This window comes from Episyrphus balteatus, chromosome 2 (assembly GCF_945859705.1).
Source record: "Episyrphus balteatus chromosome 2, idEpiBalt1.1, whole genome shotgun sequence".
In the NCBI taxonomy this organism is placed as follows: Eukaryota; Metazoa; Arthropoda; class Insecta; order Diptera; family Syrphidae; genus Episyrphus; species Episyrphus balteatus.
This window is the reverse complement of record NC_079135.1, coordinates 77,056,749-77,070,526: the sequence shown is the minus strand read 5'-3', so window position 1 is coordinate 77,070,526 and position 13,778 is coordinate 77,056,749. Positions and strand designations below refer to the sequence as shown.

The window sequence follows — 13,778 nt, the reverse complement described above, 5'->3', positions numbered from 1 at the left end:
AAAATCTTCGGCCGAAGCCGAAGCCTAAGGTTGAAAAAAGTCAAGAATTCTCCTTTTAAAAATTGAAATTTTTTCCGGCGCCTTGTACGATGCTCGATATAATAAACAGATTCTTCGGCTTCGGCTCGGCCAAAACTTTAGCCTAAAATGGCCGAAGCCGAAGGTTTGGCCGAATATTGTTTTTTTTTGGACACTACCGATATGTTACAAACGCATTCATTTATCATTGCTAGCTTTGGAAGAAAACGATTGGTTTCGAGAAACCTTTGCTAATCAGACCCATGTACTCGACCAAGTACAACCTTATTTGAAAGTAAGAAATATTCACGATTTTTAGCCATAATTAACATTCAAAAATACAGTGGAATCTCGCTAACTTGAACACATACGAAACCAGGCCTGTTCAAGTTATTGGATTGTTCAAGTTACTGGAAGATATAAAAAAGTCTTCGTTTTGTATGAATTCAATTTGTTATTATAAATTAATGTAAATGACACACAACACAATTACAAAAGTAGTATCCTATATTGAGGAAATTCAAACTTCTGTTGAAATACAATTTATTTGTTCAACTTAAAGAGCTTCGAATATTTCGAATAAAAAAGTTCAGCAAAATAGGATGTTCAAGTTATTGGATTGTTCAAGTTATGGTATGTTCAAGTTAGCGAAAGTCTACTGTATTACAAACGCAGTTTTACTCTTTAATTTTGTGCTAAATTCATCTTTGAAATCGATGAGTGTACTATTCACTTCAAAAATTAAATTTTCTCTAACTCGATGATTATAGTAAATTTAATTGAGCTGAGGTAAAAATTGAAAATTCTAAAACTTGCGCTACAAGCTACAGCTACACCATTTGATCCAAGGGTTAAGGTAGAAAAAAAAAAAACTAAAAATGATCCTAAACAATTGGCATGGGCATGGCCTTTGCACCCGTCACAAATAGGATTTAATTGATTGATTGATATTTGGGGTGTAAAATGTACTGCGATCTGTAAGATCTATTGTACCCCCCTTTTAAGCTATATGAGTTAGTACCTCATTTTATAGCTCCTCCTCTAACCTAATTCCTTTCATGAAATTGATTATTTGGAGTATTTACAAAGAGTAAAATTTATCCTCTTCGACTTGGTAGCGACCCATGTGTTTAAATCTTTGGTGTATTATTTTTTTGCCAAGTTCGTTAAATTTTCCTATACACTCCAATACTATCTTGGAGTTGATTTTATTTTATAAACACAAACATTTGACCATTTAACCTAAACCCAGCAACTTTATTACCTATGCATTTGCATTAAAACTTTTTATATAGAGTAACCCTCACCCGCTTTGTAGATCGTTTTTTGTTTTTTATTTTTTTTTAATTGTTTTGTAACATAAACCTTTATTTAACAAATGCAAAGAGCATGCAAAAAGAATTAATTCGATTTTACTTCTCCCGCTTTCTCTTCTCTGTTCGTTTGTTATAAGCGTACAAACGAACTATATTTTATATCGTCGGTTCAAAGGAAAAACTCACTAACTGCTATTGAAATCGTATGTAGTTAGTGAGTTTTTTCTTGGACGACGATATATAAATAATATAATATGTATAAGAAGAAAAGAACAAACTAAGATGAATTGATTAAATTATATTTGTATTTATTAAGAATAAAAAAAAATCTGCTTAGTTCTACCCACTAACCCATTTAACCATTTCTGGCAGCTTTACGTTGAAAATATCTTTGCAGAGCTGCATCGAAAGCATCTCCAACGGTGCGTTTTTTCCATATCAATGTCCTATCTATTGTTGGTTTACTTACAATTTCTTTTTCTTCCACAATTTCTTCTTCCTTCTTGACTGTTTCCAATTTAATTTCTTTAGGAACTGCAAATGTAACTTCAGCTGTTGGTTGTTTTTCTTCCTCTTCTGGTTCTTTCTTTATTTCAACACTTAAATTATTGGTTTTCTTTTTAGAAGTCTCATCTTCATCGGACGAAGAATCAATACTAAAGTCAGAGTCAGCATCCAGATTGGATTGAATGTGGGCTCTTTTTGTGGGTTCTGTTGTAACACTTTCTTCCTCTTCTTCAGCCGAAGACTTACGTTTGCGATATGCTCTTGGTTTACCGGATTTAATTGGCTTATAAGCAATATTATCGTCGTCTTGAGGAGGAACTACTTCCGGTAAAGCAATCACTTTATTTGTGCTTTCTTTTGGTCCCAATTTCTGTTCATACAAATGCCGATAGAAACCATCTAAATCTTTCTGTTTTGTCACATCACCAATTGCCTCTAGATAGTCCTCTCGTTTTTCTTGATCTTCTGCCTTTTGCATTTCTTCAAGTTTTTTTCTATATGTGGATGTGACAAATGATTCCTTGTCCTTGAATTCTTCACCTTCTTGTTCACGTTCTTTTTGTACCATTCGCTCAATTCGTCTCTCATTTTCCAGCTTTCTCTTCTCGGCACATTGCAGCAAACGACCAATGTATTTTGGTTTCTTGACTTCATTGCTTTTGGCTTTTTTTGCTTCGTCGCGTTTGTTTTCAATTTCATCGTACAACTCATCGTATTGGAATACAGTTGGATCTTCTTTGAGAGCTTTTTCTTGCAATTTTTTTGCCTAAAAATATTGACAAAATATTTTAAACGCTATTTCAAATATAATATTGTTTACTGACAATTCTTTTTTCTGTAGCACCAGGAGCATATGGAGCAGATTTCATCTTTAACTGAGGTAGTCCATGGTCGTCATCGGATTCACTGCTCTCGCCAAAAATCGATGGTTTTGAAAAGTCGCTCTTTGGAGGTTCTATTGGTTTTTGTTTACCAGGAATAATTAGACCATATCTTTAAGGAGGAAATTATTAAATTGTTTTAGGAAAATTTTATTCAATACTTACTGCTTGGACATGGTTTGGCTTAATTTTTTGCAGACAAAATTTGTTTAAACAAAAATCAAAACAAAATTGAATCCGCTGTTGAAAGAAGTTAGATGACGTTTAATTACGTTTAGTGACATTTGATTACGTTTAGTGATGTATAATTACGTTTTGTATGAATGGACACGTTCAGGTCTTAAAATGGTCGTATTCAGACCTAAAATTCAAATATTTCAATTTTTTTCATTTAAAGGCTTGACCACACCAGAAGGGTATGCGAATGCGGTAGCAGTGTGGGTAGTTGCATGAAAAAATTTCCAAAGTGGAACATCAATATTCAGGGCCCTATTTCACCATCTTACAAATTACAATTATTTACAAGTATTTTTTCACAAAAAATGTAAAATAATTGACAAATTCTGTTCCACCAACTTTTGAATACATACAAAAAGTTACAAATTTGTTTAAAACAAGTATACAAATAAAAATTTGTGATTGTGAATTGTTTTTGGTGAAATAGACCACAGATGTGTAATTTTTTTCATACAAGTACCCATATTGCCGTCACCCGTACCTATACCGAAAAATTAGATAAGCCAAATCCACTTATTTCTAAAAATAAATAGCGATCTTATACTGTATTTTCATAGGAACACAAATTCACAGGTCAGACTTAATTTTATTCTCGTAGAACTCTGATGAATGTTTAACAAATAAGCCGAAGAATTTAATGTTTCATAAATTAAAAGCTAACCACACCGGAAAGGTATGCGGTAGCGGTACGGGTAACTGTATGAAAAATATTCCACACCTAAATGCTGTTCTAGTTTGGAATTTTGTTCTTACTATTAAAGCCTGGTAAGCTGCTCGCGCTAAATTTTAGCCGAGATAAAATTCCCATACAAATTATCGATAATTTGTATGGGATCCATTTTAGCTCAGATAAAATTTTTCGATAATTTGTATGGTAGCTAAAATTTAGCGCGAGCAGCGTACCAGGCTTTAGGCTTAACTACATACACCACTTTTTGAAAAAGTACAAAAGTTTAAATATTTTTTTCTGGCTAGCGCAATTGTTTTGTGAAAAAGAGTATACAAATTGTTTATTAGACCAAGAAAAAAGCTTTCTGCATCATTTGTTTTAATTTTTCAGGCCGCAAAACTATACAAAAATGCGTTTGAAAATTTTCACTTTTGTACTTTTTCACTTTTTGAGCCAATGTAGTTAAGGCTTTACCCGTACACCGCTACCGCATATACCCTTCGGTGTGGCCAAGCCTTAATTTAACAACAAGTTCCAATAAGAAAAAAGGAGCTTTCATCTTTTTTTAATTTCTCAAAAACGACAAAACATTTTTGCATCTGTTCTTGTTTTTGAATAAAACCTAATGGGAGCATTGAATTTTGAATTAGTACAAGGTACTTTAAGCCTGGTACGCAGCAAATTATCGAATATTTTTGGCCGAGCTAAAACGTATCCCATACAAATTATCGATAACTTTTATGGGAATTTTAAAAAAATGTCTAAAGTTATCAGTTTTCATCCATTCTGGGTTGCATTTCTTTGTCTGGAATCTATTAAAATCATCGGAGTTGAGAGAAAAACACATATGGCTGTTGATTTTACATATTTTCAACACAAATATGACAATATTATTATTTCTAGGCTTAGCGTTTAAAGATTTTGTAGATGCTCTGATTGACCAGCTGTTATAAAAACCTGAAAGCCATGAGCGCTTAATAAGCAAAGAGTCCACTAATAAAATACACAAATGGGTCGCACGTACTTACTCTTATTCGAAAATTTGCTTGGATTATTAAAGCTAATTAAAATTTTCCAAAAGATTTTTTTTTAAGGAAATTTAAAAAATATAAAACTTAATAATAATGTAAAAAACGGTTTTAGTTACATTAATTATTCCTTTTGATTTCTTGTACAATTAATTTCTAGAAATGTTTGGTTTGAAAATCGTACGAGCTTTCTAAAAAAATATTTTTTCGTTTAATAATGTTAAAAAAAAAATTCAAACAAAATTTGGTATGCCATCAATAAAGGAAATATTAATCGACATATAAAAACAAAGTTTCAATAAAATTAATTCATCCATTTTCAAAAAAATTGATTTTTCAAAAAAAAAATTAACTTTTTTTTTAAATCCAAAAATTCCCCAAAAAATATCGTGAACTCTGGAAAACTTCGGTACTGAAATTTTGGATTTTTTCATTTTTTCAATGTCCTAGGGACATTTTCGTGTTGCCTACGAAATACATACTTCGTGTTCCCTTGGGTTACGAAGTTGTGGCATGTCCCGTGTCACTTGCAATTTGGGATTCCAGTGTCCCATATAAATACGTTTCGTATGCATCCCATGGAGACATGTTATCGCAACAAATAATTTTAAAATCAATTTTTTAAATTCATGTCTTGCTCAAACATGCCGCGTCCAGATCAATAAAAATTTGAGTTTAAGTAGTAATTGTTTGTTTGTATCAAAGCGTAATGAAGTTATTCATGTTTTTATTTTACATAGTTTCTGTCTTCTACATTTTTTTTTTAAGTGGCAATAATGTACCACGTGCATTTCTTTATTTAATTTTAACGATAACAAAACAAAATAATAAACTGAAAATTATAATCACGGCCAACTTCTAGGCAAATTCTCGTATTATAACTACTATAATCTAACTATAAAGATTCTTACTATTTCTACACGAAATACAAATACGTACATAGGTTTCGTCGGATAAATCTTTTTTTATCTTGTAGTTCTTTTCTCATGTCTGTCTGTTTTTTTTTTTTGTATTTTTTAAATCAATCGAAATAAAAATATATATCTCTTATACAATTAATAGGCTATGGGCTGAGCTGGGACATGTGTTGGTTAAATTGCCCCTCAATGAAAGAGCTTTCTAAAATAGTTTCCAATATTGTATCACTTTGTCGTTTTTTGCCAGAAACATTGAATGCGGCCTCTCAAATGCCAAAGCATATTGTTTTGTCTTCTTAGCAATTTCTTGATCGAAAATCTAAAACAAAAAATTTAATATTATTTTTGATAAGTTTTTGTTTTGTTTAAAACTTACATCATCTTCTTTTATTTCTAGCACAGTTGATAGGTCCCATTCTGTACTTGGCAATGGCTGTGATATGAACTTAGCTGCTGTGGCAACGGATGGCAACGCATGTTTTTGCATCGTTACAATCTCCCAAAGTGAACTTTCTAGAGCGTTTGATTTTGTCGGTTCTCTCTCATCCATAATAAAAGGATCTCGAGATACTAAAAAACAAATTAAAGTTTAAGGCGTCTCTTAAAAAACAATGACGCGTTTGATATTAACCTTCAACTACTATTTGTGAACAAATCAACCGCTTGAGACCTGGATGCCTTAAAATTAGATTTCCAATAAAATACAAGATAATTATGGCGTCTTGGGGTGGTGCTATGAGACTAAGGCGGGCTAGTCTCTTAACAAATGCAGCTACTAAGCTCTCTGGCAAATGTGATGAGCTAAGGAATATGTCGGCCAGATAGAAAAGTCGAGCCTTAAACTTTGTGTGAAAGATTTCAGGTTCAAACATAGAATATAGTTTCTCGTAGATATTCGGATAGGTAATGTTGTGTTTTTGAATGAGTGTGAAAAGTCCTTGCAAGGCCAACAAACCGATCGGACCACCTGAAATTATTTATTTGTATTATTATTATGGTTTGCCTTTGGAGGATTTAACATAATTGGGAACTTACCAAAATCAAGCGAATCCATAAGAAAGTCTGTAAGCAGTATGGGTTTTTCCAAATGTGGCAGAATTCGTTCAAGTAATACAATCAGAACCTGCTTGTGTATGGTTTCTTTCATATCCCACTGCATAATGCAGTTCCAAACTTTATTGATTGCTTTCCTCATTGAATGGTAATCGTAGTTTTCGGGTCGTGGTGATTCCAATGAGCACAATAACTTGGCATCATCGGGCATTTCTTTTTTTACCGCAAGAGCATCAATCAAATCAAGATAATTGTGTGCAAACATTTCATTTTCGAATGCTGCCTTTGTTGCCAATGTTGGTATCATTTTCCAGGAATAATAAACTATATCAATGTAATCAGCATATTCTCTGAATCGATTGATCAGTTGACTGTTGGAACGCTCTGTGGAGAGGAGAGCTAACAAAATGTAGCGCAATCGAAATTTTGGGAAACAATAAGTGTCTGTTTGTTCAAGGGGATATTTGCCTTCCCAAGACATTAGTTTCATACTGGTGACAAGGGCTTGTGAGCTCTCATTTGTTTTTTCAACTTTAATACAGGCGAGAATAAGTTTAATTGCTTCTTCAAAACGTTCCTGGAGCCATTCTTTGTATTTTGTTTCTGGACTTTGATCTAAAAAAAATACATATATTAAATTTTTTTAATTTGGTATTATTATAATATAATTTATTTCGTACGTTTTAAGTTTCAGTAAATAACTTGTGGGATCTAAGTAAAATCCACTTTGGATACCTTAGAATTTAAAACCCTTTCAAATTTCTGGATTATCTTTTTTAATTCTCTAGCAAATCAAAATGTTCTATTGTAGCCAGGGATATTCTCCCCTCAAATGGATCACTAATCCTTCACACATTTTACGATTTCTCATAAATGGTATACGAGTATGAAAGCGGAAAAATAAATTGCCTACAAACAAATTGGGTGAGAGGGGGTGCGTGCTCGCAAAACTGTAGTGGGTGTTGAAAATCGTGTTTTTTAAGATTTCTGTGAAAAGTAGACCTCCTTAAATACAAAATTTGTAGATAACAAATAATAACATCTACAGTAGCGAGCAAAAAAAAAAAAAAAAAAATGTAAACATTTGCATTTTTTTGCTCGCATATTTAGGCAGACTTTTGACCAAGTAATGGTTTTGGAGTAAAATATTCCACAAATTTAATGAAAATAAAAAAGTTTCAATATGCCAAATTTGGTAACTTAGTTCTTGTTCAAAACTCTTTAAACCTCTTTCGTTTGCATTTTTTTTTTTGCTCGCTACTGTACAACTTTTTTTAAATCATTTTTTTTATATAACCCCAAAAATGACAAAAATGCAAAAGATTTTTTGGTTTTTTTATTTTACAAAAATAGTTGGATTTTGACTTTATAAACTCGAATAACGTTCGAGATATCGAATTTTGAACTTTTTTTTTATGTTTTTGGTGAAGAAAATATCAATTTCGGACCATTTAAAAAAAAAAAAAAAACTTTGTTAAAAAGGTTTTAATATAGAACATTCCAAATTTTTTTAAAACCAAACAAAATTGGTAATGCCAACTTTTCACGTGTAAACGGAAGCCGCAGCTGACTGAAGTGATAATTCTCATAGAAGAATCCTAATCCACTTTAGCCGTGTGATAACTTTACCACCTTTTGTAACCAATAAATGCCCTATGGGCTGAAAAGAAAGCTCTACGCGACAGTTATTCGTTACACACGTTTTACAATGTTGGACAATGAACAAATCATATACATATAAGTGAATCAAGTTGAAAAGGGTTTTTTTTTCATTTGGTTGCTCTATTGAAGTATTTGAAAGAAAGGTTCTACGATCAGTTTTTAGGTGCTTTCATAAATGCATGGTTGCGCAAGCCTGTCGAATGCAGAGCTTTCATTAATGCAAATGACAAATGTCAGGTGTTCATAAATTCCCAGGCGCAATGAATTTCAACTTGAAGAAAGAAGTAACATGAAGTAAAAAATGATACAGCTTTCCTTTATTTCTCAATTCTATCAAAATTTTGAATGGAAATTCAAAATTCAAGTCAAAATAACAAAAATAGACGCGAATTTTTTGCATATAATAAATTTGTAAACATTTGGAGAAATGTTTAAAAAAAAGATTTTTTCTTAAAGGATGGAGTTGGTTTATTTTAAAGAGGAGGCTGAATTGAAACTTCAAACTTTTGACAAGAGACTCAAATCAGAAAAAGTGTTCATAAACTCAAAGTAAAATACATGCGCAAATAGTTTTTCTGACATTAGTCTGATCGCAAATGACCGCATGTAAACAAAGCAACCATGCAATTATGAAAGCACCCTTTGTTAACAGACGACACTAGCCAAGGAAGTAACAGTGGTTAATTGCATTTCAATTGGAATTGTAATATATATCTATATTGTAGCGATTCAGATTATATAAAGTGTAACAAAGGTTTTATCAAACAACTCGCTTGACATTTCAGTATTTGGTATTTGGTAGTGTTGGTTCATATTTTATTTGAACAATACGCAAGCAGGACAATTTTACTCACACTTAGAAGTAACTTCCGTTAAAAATACCAAGTAACACCCGAAATTGACGAAAGGTTGCCGTTCAGTTATCGATTCCAACCGTTAACACGTAGGTACTTAAACTGTATACCAACTTTAGGGTTCTACCACCAATTGTAATGGCTGCAGTTTTAGCTTTTTCACAATTTAGCTATTATTTGTTTTATAGAATGTTCAATTATAAACTCAACCAATTGAAGGGACAGAAAACCTAACCTATTAGCGAAACAGACACGTTTTGAGATTCCAACCTCATGTTTTATGATCATTTTATATAAATACATAGATTCAGATAGTTACCCTTTTCGGATTCAAACTACTTACGATTATTTTTTATAGGTTTTTGATTTAAATTTTATTTTGAGTTGACTCTTTAGCAAATAGATATGTGCCAGTTGGGATTACAAAGTTAATATACACTACTGGAAAAAATTAAGGGATAAAAAAAAAATTCCAAATTTTTGGGCAAATTTCAACAGGCCGTAACTTCGAAAGAAATGGTCGTACAAGAAATCGATAAAGAAGGAAATTGTAGCTCCAAGTGTCTAGTTTTTGGATTAGAACTTTAAAAATTTTTAACCTCTGCGGTTTTTGAGTAATCGTAGAAAAACCAGCAACAAAAAAATTTTCAAAATTTTTTTAGTTTTTTTTTTTTGGTCTACGGGCGGGGAAAAATTGTTTTTCCTAGCTTTTTCCACATTTTTGCTCCAAAAAAAGCTTAAATTTAAAACAAAACAAAATTCCAAAAAATAAAATTTTTTTGAATTTTTTTCTCTTGAAAAGTTTAAGAGAAAAAAAATTTTATTTTTTGAAATTTTTTTTTTTTTTAATTTTGTTTTGTTTTAAATTTAAGCTTTTTCTGGAGCAAAAATGTGGAAAAAGCTAGAAAAAACAATTTTTTTTCTCATTACAAAATGAGAAAAGAAAATTGAGCTTTTCAGAGCAAAAAACGTGATCCTTTAATTTTTTCAAAAATTCGATCGAGTGAAACAAAAAAAACGGCTGGCTGGATTAATTTGATTTTTTGTAGAGTTTTTGTGGACATATTGAACTGTAAAAGGCACACTTAACATTAGTGGTTTCCTCAATATTTTCGATCTAGCGCTCGATTTTCCAAAAAACCACCAAAAGCCCTTTTTTTGTTGCATTTTCAAATTCATGTGAAAATAAGAAAAAAATTTTTTTTGGAAAAGCAATGGCTAGCCGTTAAGGAGAATTCATTCAAGTTCTTGAAACCCACCTTTAACTTTCTGTGCGATCATTGGTTGCTGAGATATCGATAATCAAACACAAAAGGATCCTTTTCCATTTGAAGACCGATATCTCGGCGAGAAGTGGACGTATCGAGGTGTTGAAAAAACCAAATTAAAGCTAAATGAACAAAGTATCCGATCCTTATAGTGGTTAAGCTAAAAAAAAATTTTCCACGCCCGTAGACCAAAAAAAAAACTAAAAAAATTTTGAAAATTTTTTTGTTGCTGGTTTTTCTACGATTACTCAAAAACCGCAGAGGTTAAAAATTTTTAAAGTTCTAATCCAAAAACTAGACACTTGGAGCTACAATTTCCTTCTTTATCGATTTCTTGTACGACCATTTCTTTCGAAGTTACGGCCTGTTGAAATTTGCCCAAAAATTTGGAATTTTTTTTTGATCCCTTAATTTTTTCCAGTAGTGTAAAAGGACAATAAATAAAAAGCTTTAGTCAACAAATAACTTGAGTTAATCTTCGAGCTGTCTCATTTCAATTTTTTCTTATTGGAAATGGATCTTTACTTAAGGACGAGAAACGAAAAATAAACTTCAGCTAATTTTGATCAAAATAGCAAATTTTGATTAATAGTTCATACTTTTTTCTAGTTAGAATTAATTCTACATTCCAATTGTGTTATTTTCAATATGTTAAAAAAATCTTTTGGTATAAAATCTTTAAAAAAGGTAAATACTCATATCAATGAGAAATGAGTAGCAAAAACTTCATCAATGCTTATTGGAAGCTGTAAAGAAAATTCGTAAAAAAAATATCCTAATTCCTTTATAAAATATCTCTTTTATAGAAAGGGATAAAATGGGTATGTTACACACGAAGCCACAATATTATTGAAATTAAATTAAAAACCTTTCAACTTTTAGTATAGGTACCTGATACCCCCAAAGTTTACCTTTAAACATAATATTGAATAAAAACGTGCTTATTATTTATTATTTGTCAACAAAATGTGATCAGAAAAAATATGTATCGACAAAATATTTAATCATACGAAGTAACTATTCATTATTTAACCACTAAGCACAGCTATACTAAATAAGCTTACATAAAATAATATTGTATTTTGCAATTTTTCGTATCGAATATAACTCAATGACTTCACTTTACCTTTTGGTTTGAGTGGCGTTATAGTAATGCACATTTCTCGTCGCTTCAAAAGTTCTGTGAATATAACTTCCAGGGTAAGAATACATGAAGTAACTGGTTGCTTCTGTGTTAAACATTGCTAAAACGGGAACAAAAAGTGAAAATTTAAGTTAGGACTTGAAAATTCATTCAATTTCAAATATACTCGTATATAAAATTATTGAACAAAATAAAAAAAATGGATACAACGAGAGCAGGAACATATTTTTTTTTTTTTTTTCACACACAAACCTCGAGGTGGCCAATGATGTCTAATAAATTGTTCGCATTTCGTCGGGAATTTAGAAATTCATTTGCTTTAAATTTCAATTCCTTGGCAATTGCTTTGTTTGGATTGTGTATTATGGAATTCTGGTCAGTAGACATCATTTTTATTTTGTATATTTTGTCTGTGTTTTAATATTTTTCAATTAATTTTGCTGATTCCTTTTATTTATTTTCTGTAACACGATGATGTGATGGCGATGGCTACTGACCGAGCCTGCCGTAGTAAAGAAAAAAAAAATAACTAACAACTGTGGAGTGTAAACGCAGTTGATTTGACGAAAAATTTCCCCTACACCATTCGTTCTGTTGTCAGCTGTGTGTTATTTTTCTTAAGGCCGAGTTTTCATTATATAGAAAAAATTCTATTTGGGCTCTCATCTACCAGCATGACAACATTTTTCAAAACAAACAATTTTTTAAACTATTCAAATCCATTTAAAAGGCTTGGCTACACCGGAGGGTATGCGGTAGCGGTAAGGGTAGCGGTAACGATATTTGTATGAAAAAAACTCCACATCTGAACGTTGATGTGTCAGTTTGGAATTTTTTTTTTCATACAAGTACCCGTACCGCTACCCCATATACCCTCCGGTGTGGCCTAGCCTATAGCCTTAAAACCTTGGCCACAACGGAGGGTATGCTGTAGCGGTAAAAGTAGCGGTAACGATATTTGTATTAAAAAAAATCCACATCTGAACGTTGATGTGTCAGATGTGGAATTTTGTTCATACAATTACCCGTACCACTATCTCATGTACCCGGTGTGGCCAAGCCTTTATTCATACAAATACCCGTACCGTACCCGTACCACTACCGTATACCTATCCTGTGTATGGTCTTTCTTTTATAAAAAATAAGTGTATATTAACATAATAGAGATATTCACGATTCGATGCAAATGGTCTTGTATCGTTGTAAAAGTGCAAAAGTGTAACATTTCTTTTAACTAAAAAAAAACAAATATACAGACTACAATTTGTTTACACTTTTACACTTTTGCTATACCCTAACCCTATTGCAAAAATAAAATACAATGGTGCAAAATTAACCTTTGGTACTTGTAAAGCCTGGTACGCAGCTCGCGCTAAATTTTAGCTCCCATACAAATTATCGAAAAATTTTAGCCGGGATGAAATGAGTCCCATACAAATTATCGAAAACTTGTATGGAAATTTTATCTTGGCTAAAATTTAGCGCGAGCAGCGTACCAGGCTTAATAGTAGAAACATAAAATTTCACACAATTTTGTTGCACCGGATCGGGAATACCCCTAATATGAATATAAAAAAGAAAAGGCATAACTACAACGGCCACTTTTTGCAAAAAGTCAAAAAGTGAAAATTTTACTCTCTATAAGGATCTTAAACGAAGCTTTAACGAAGCTCTGAGATTTGACAGATAGCTTTGGAAGAGCTTGTATAGCTCTTTAATACATGTCTTATCGAAATTTAAAAAAAAAAAACAACTTCAAAAACAAAAATGAATTCTTTTTTAACTGGTTTTAAATCATAAAAATTTTGATCTGATATTACATACAATATTCCATTAGTTTTTAGTATATCTATTAAGAATAATTTTAAAAGCATATAATTTTTTACCACACCCAGGAATCGAACTTCGTATCTGCTTGGTGGTATAGTCCACCACTCCACCCAGTCGGCCATCCTAGTATATTCATTAATGAAATCAAAAACTTAATCAGTTCAAATATCAAAAAAATGTTCGAGCTAAATTATTCAATATCAAAACCAAAAAGTGTCCGAGCTAGATTTTTTAATGTCAAAACCAAAAATAAATACAAAACTTGGTTATTTCTGTAAAGCTTCTATAAATTCATTAAACAGGCTTAAGGCTTGGCCACACCGGAGGGTACGCGGTAGCGGTAAGGGTAGCGGCAACGATATTTGTATTAAAAAAATTCCACACCCGAACGTT

At 31.8% G+C, this 13,778-nt stretch overlaps 2 protein-coding genes across 2 annotated transcripts; both read right to left on the bottom strand.

Annotated features, from left to right (window-relative positions):
• Nucleotides 1-1,621: 1,621 nt before the first annotated feature.
• LOC129909856 (nuclear speckle splicing regulatory protein 1) lies at nt 1,622-3,001 on the bottom strand. Its single transcript, XM_055986975.1, has 3 exons — nt 2,888-3,001; nt 2,666-2,834; nt 1,622-2,607 (listed from the first exon to the last, which is right to left on the bottom strand). Exons 1-3 carry the CDS (start codon nt 2,896-2,898, stop codon nt 1,690-1,692), a joined length of 1,098 nt encoding a protein of 365 aa, XP_055842950.1. The 5' UTR covers nt 2,899-3,001; the 3' UTR covers nt 1,622-1,689.
• A 2,342-nt stretch (nt 3,002-5,343) lies between these two features.
• LOC129910679 (nucleolar complex protein 4 homolog A) lies at nt 5,344-12,078 on the bottom strand. The gene is made up of 6 exons (XM_055988145.1): nt 11,808-12,078; nt 11,538-11,655; nt 6,610-7,242; nt 6,206-6,541; nt 5,951-6,144; nt 5,344-5,893 (listed from the first exon to the last, which is right to left on the bottom strand). Exons 1-6 carry the CDS (start codon nt 11,943-11,945, stop codon nt 5,777-5,779), a joined length of 1,536 nt encoding a protein of 511 aa, XP_055844120.1. The 5' UTR covers nt 11,946-12,078; the 3' UTR covers nt 5,344-5,776.
• Nucleotides 12,079-13,778: the final 1,700 nt, after the last annotated feature.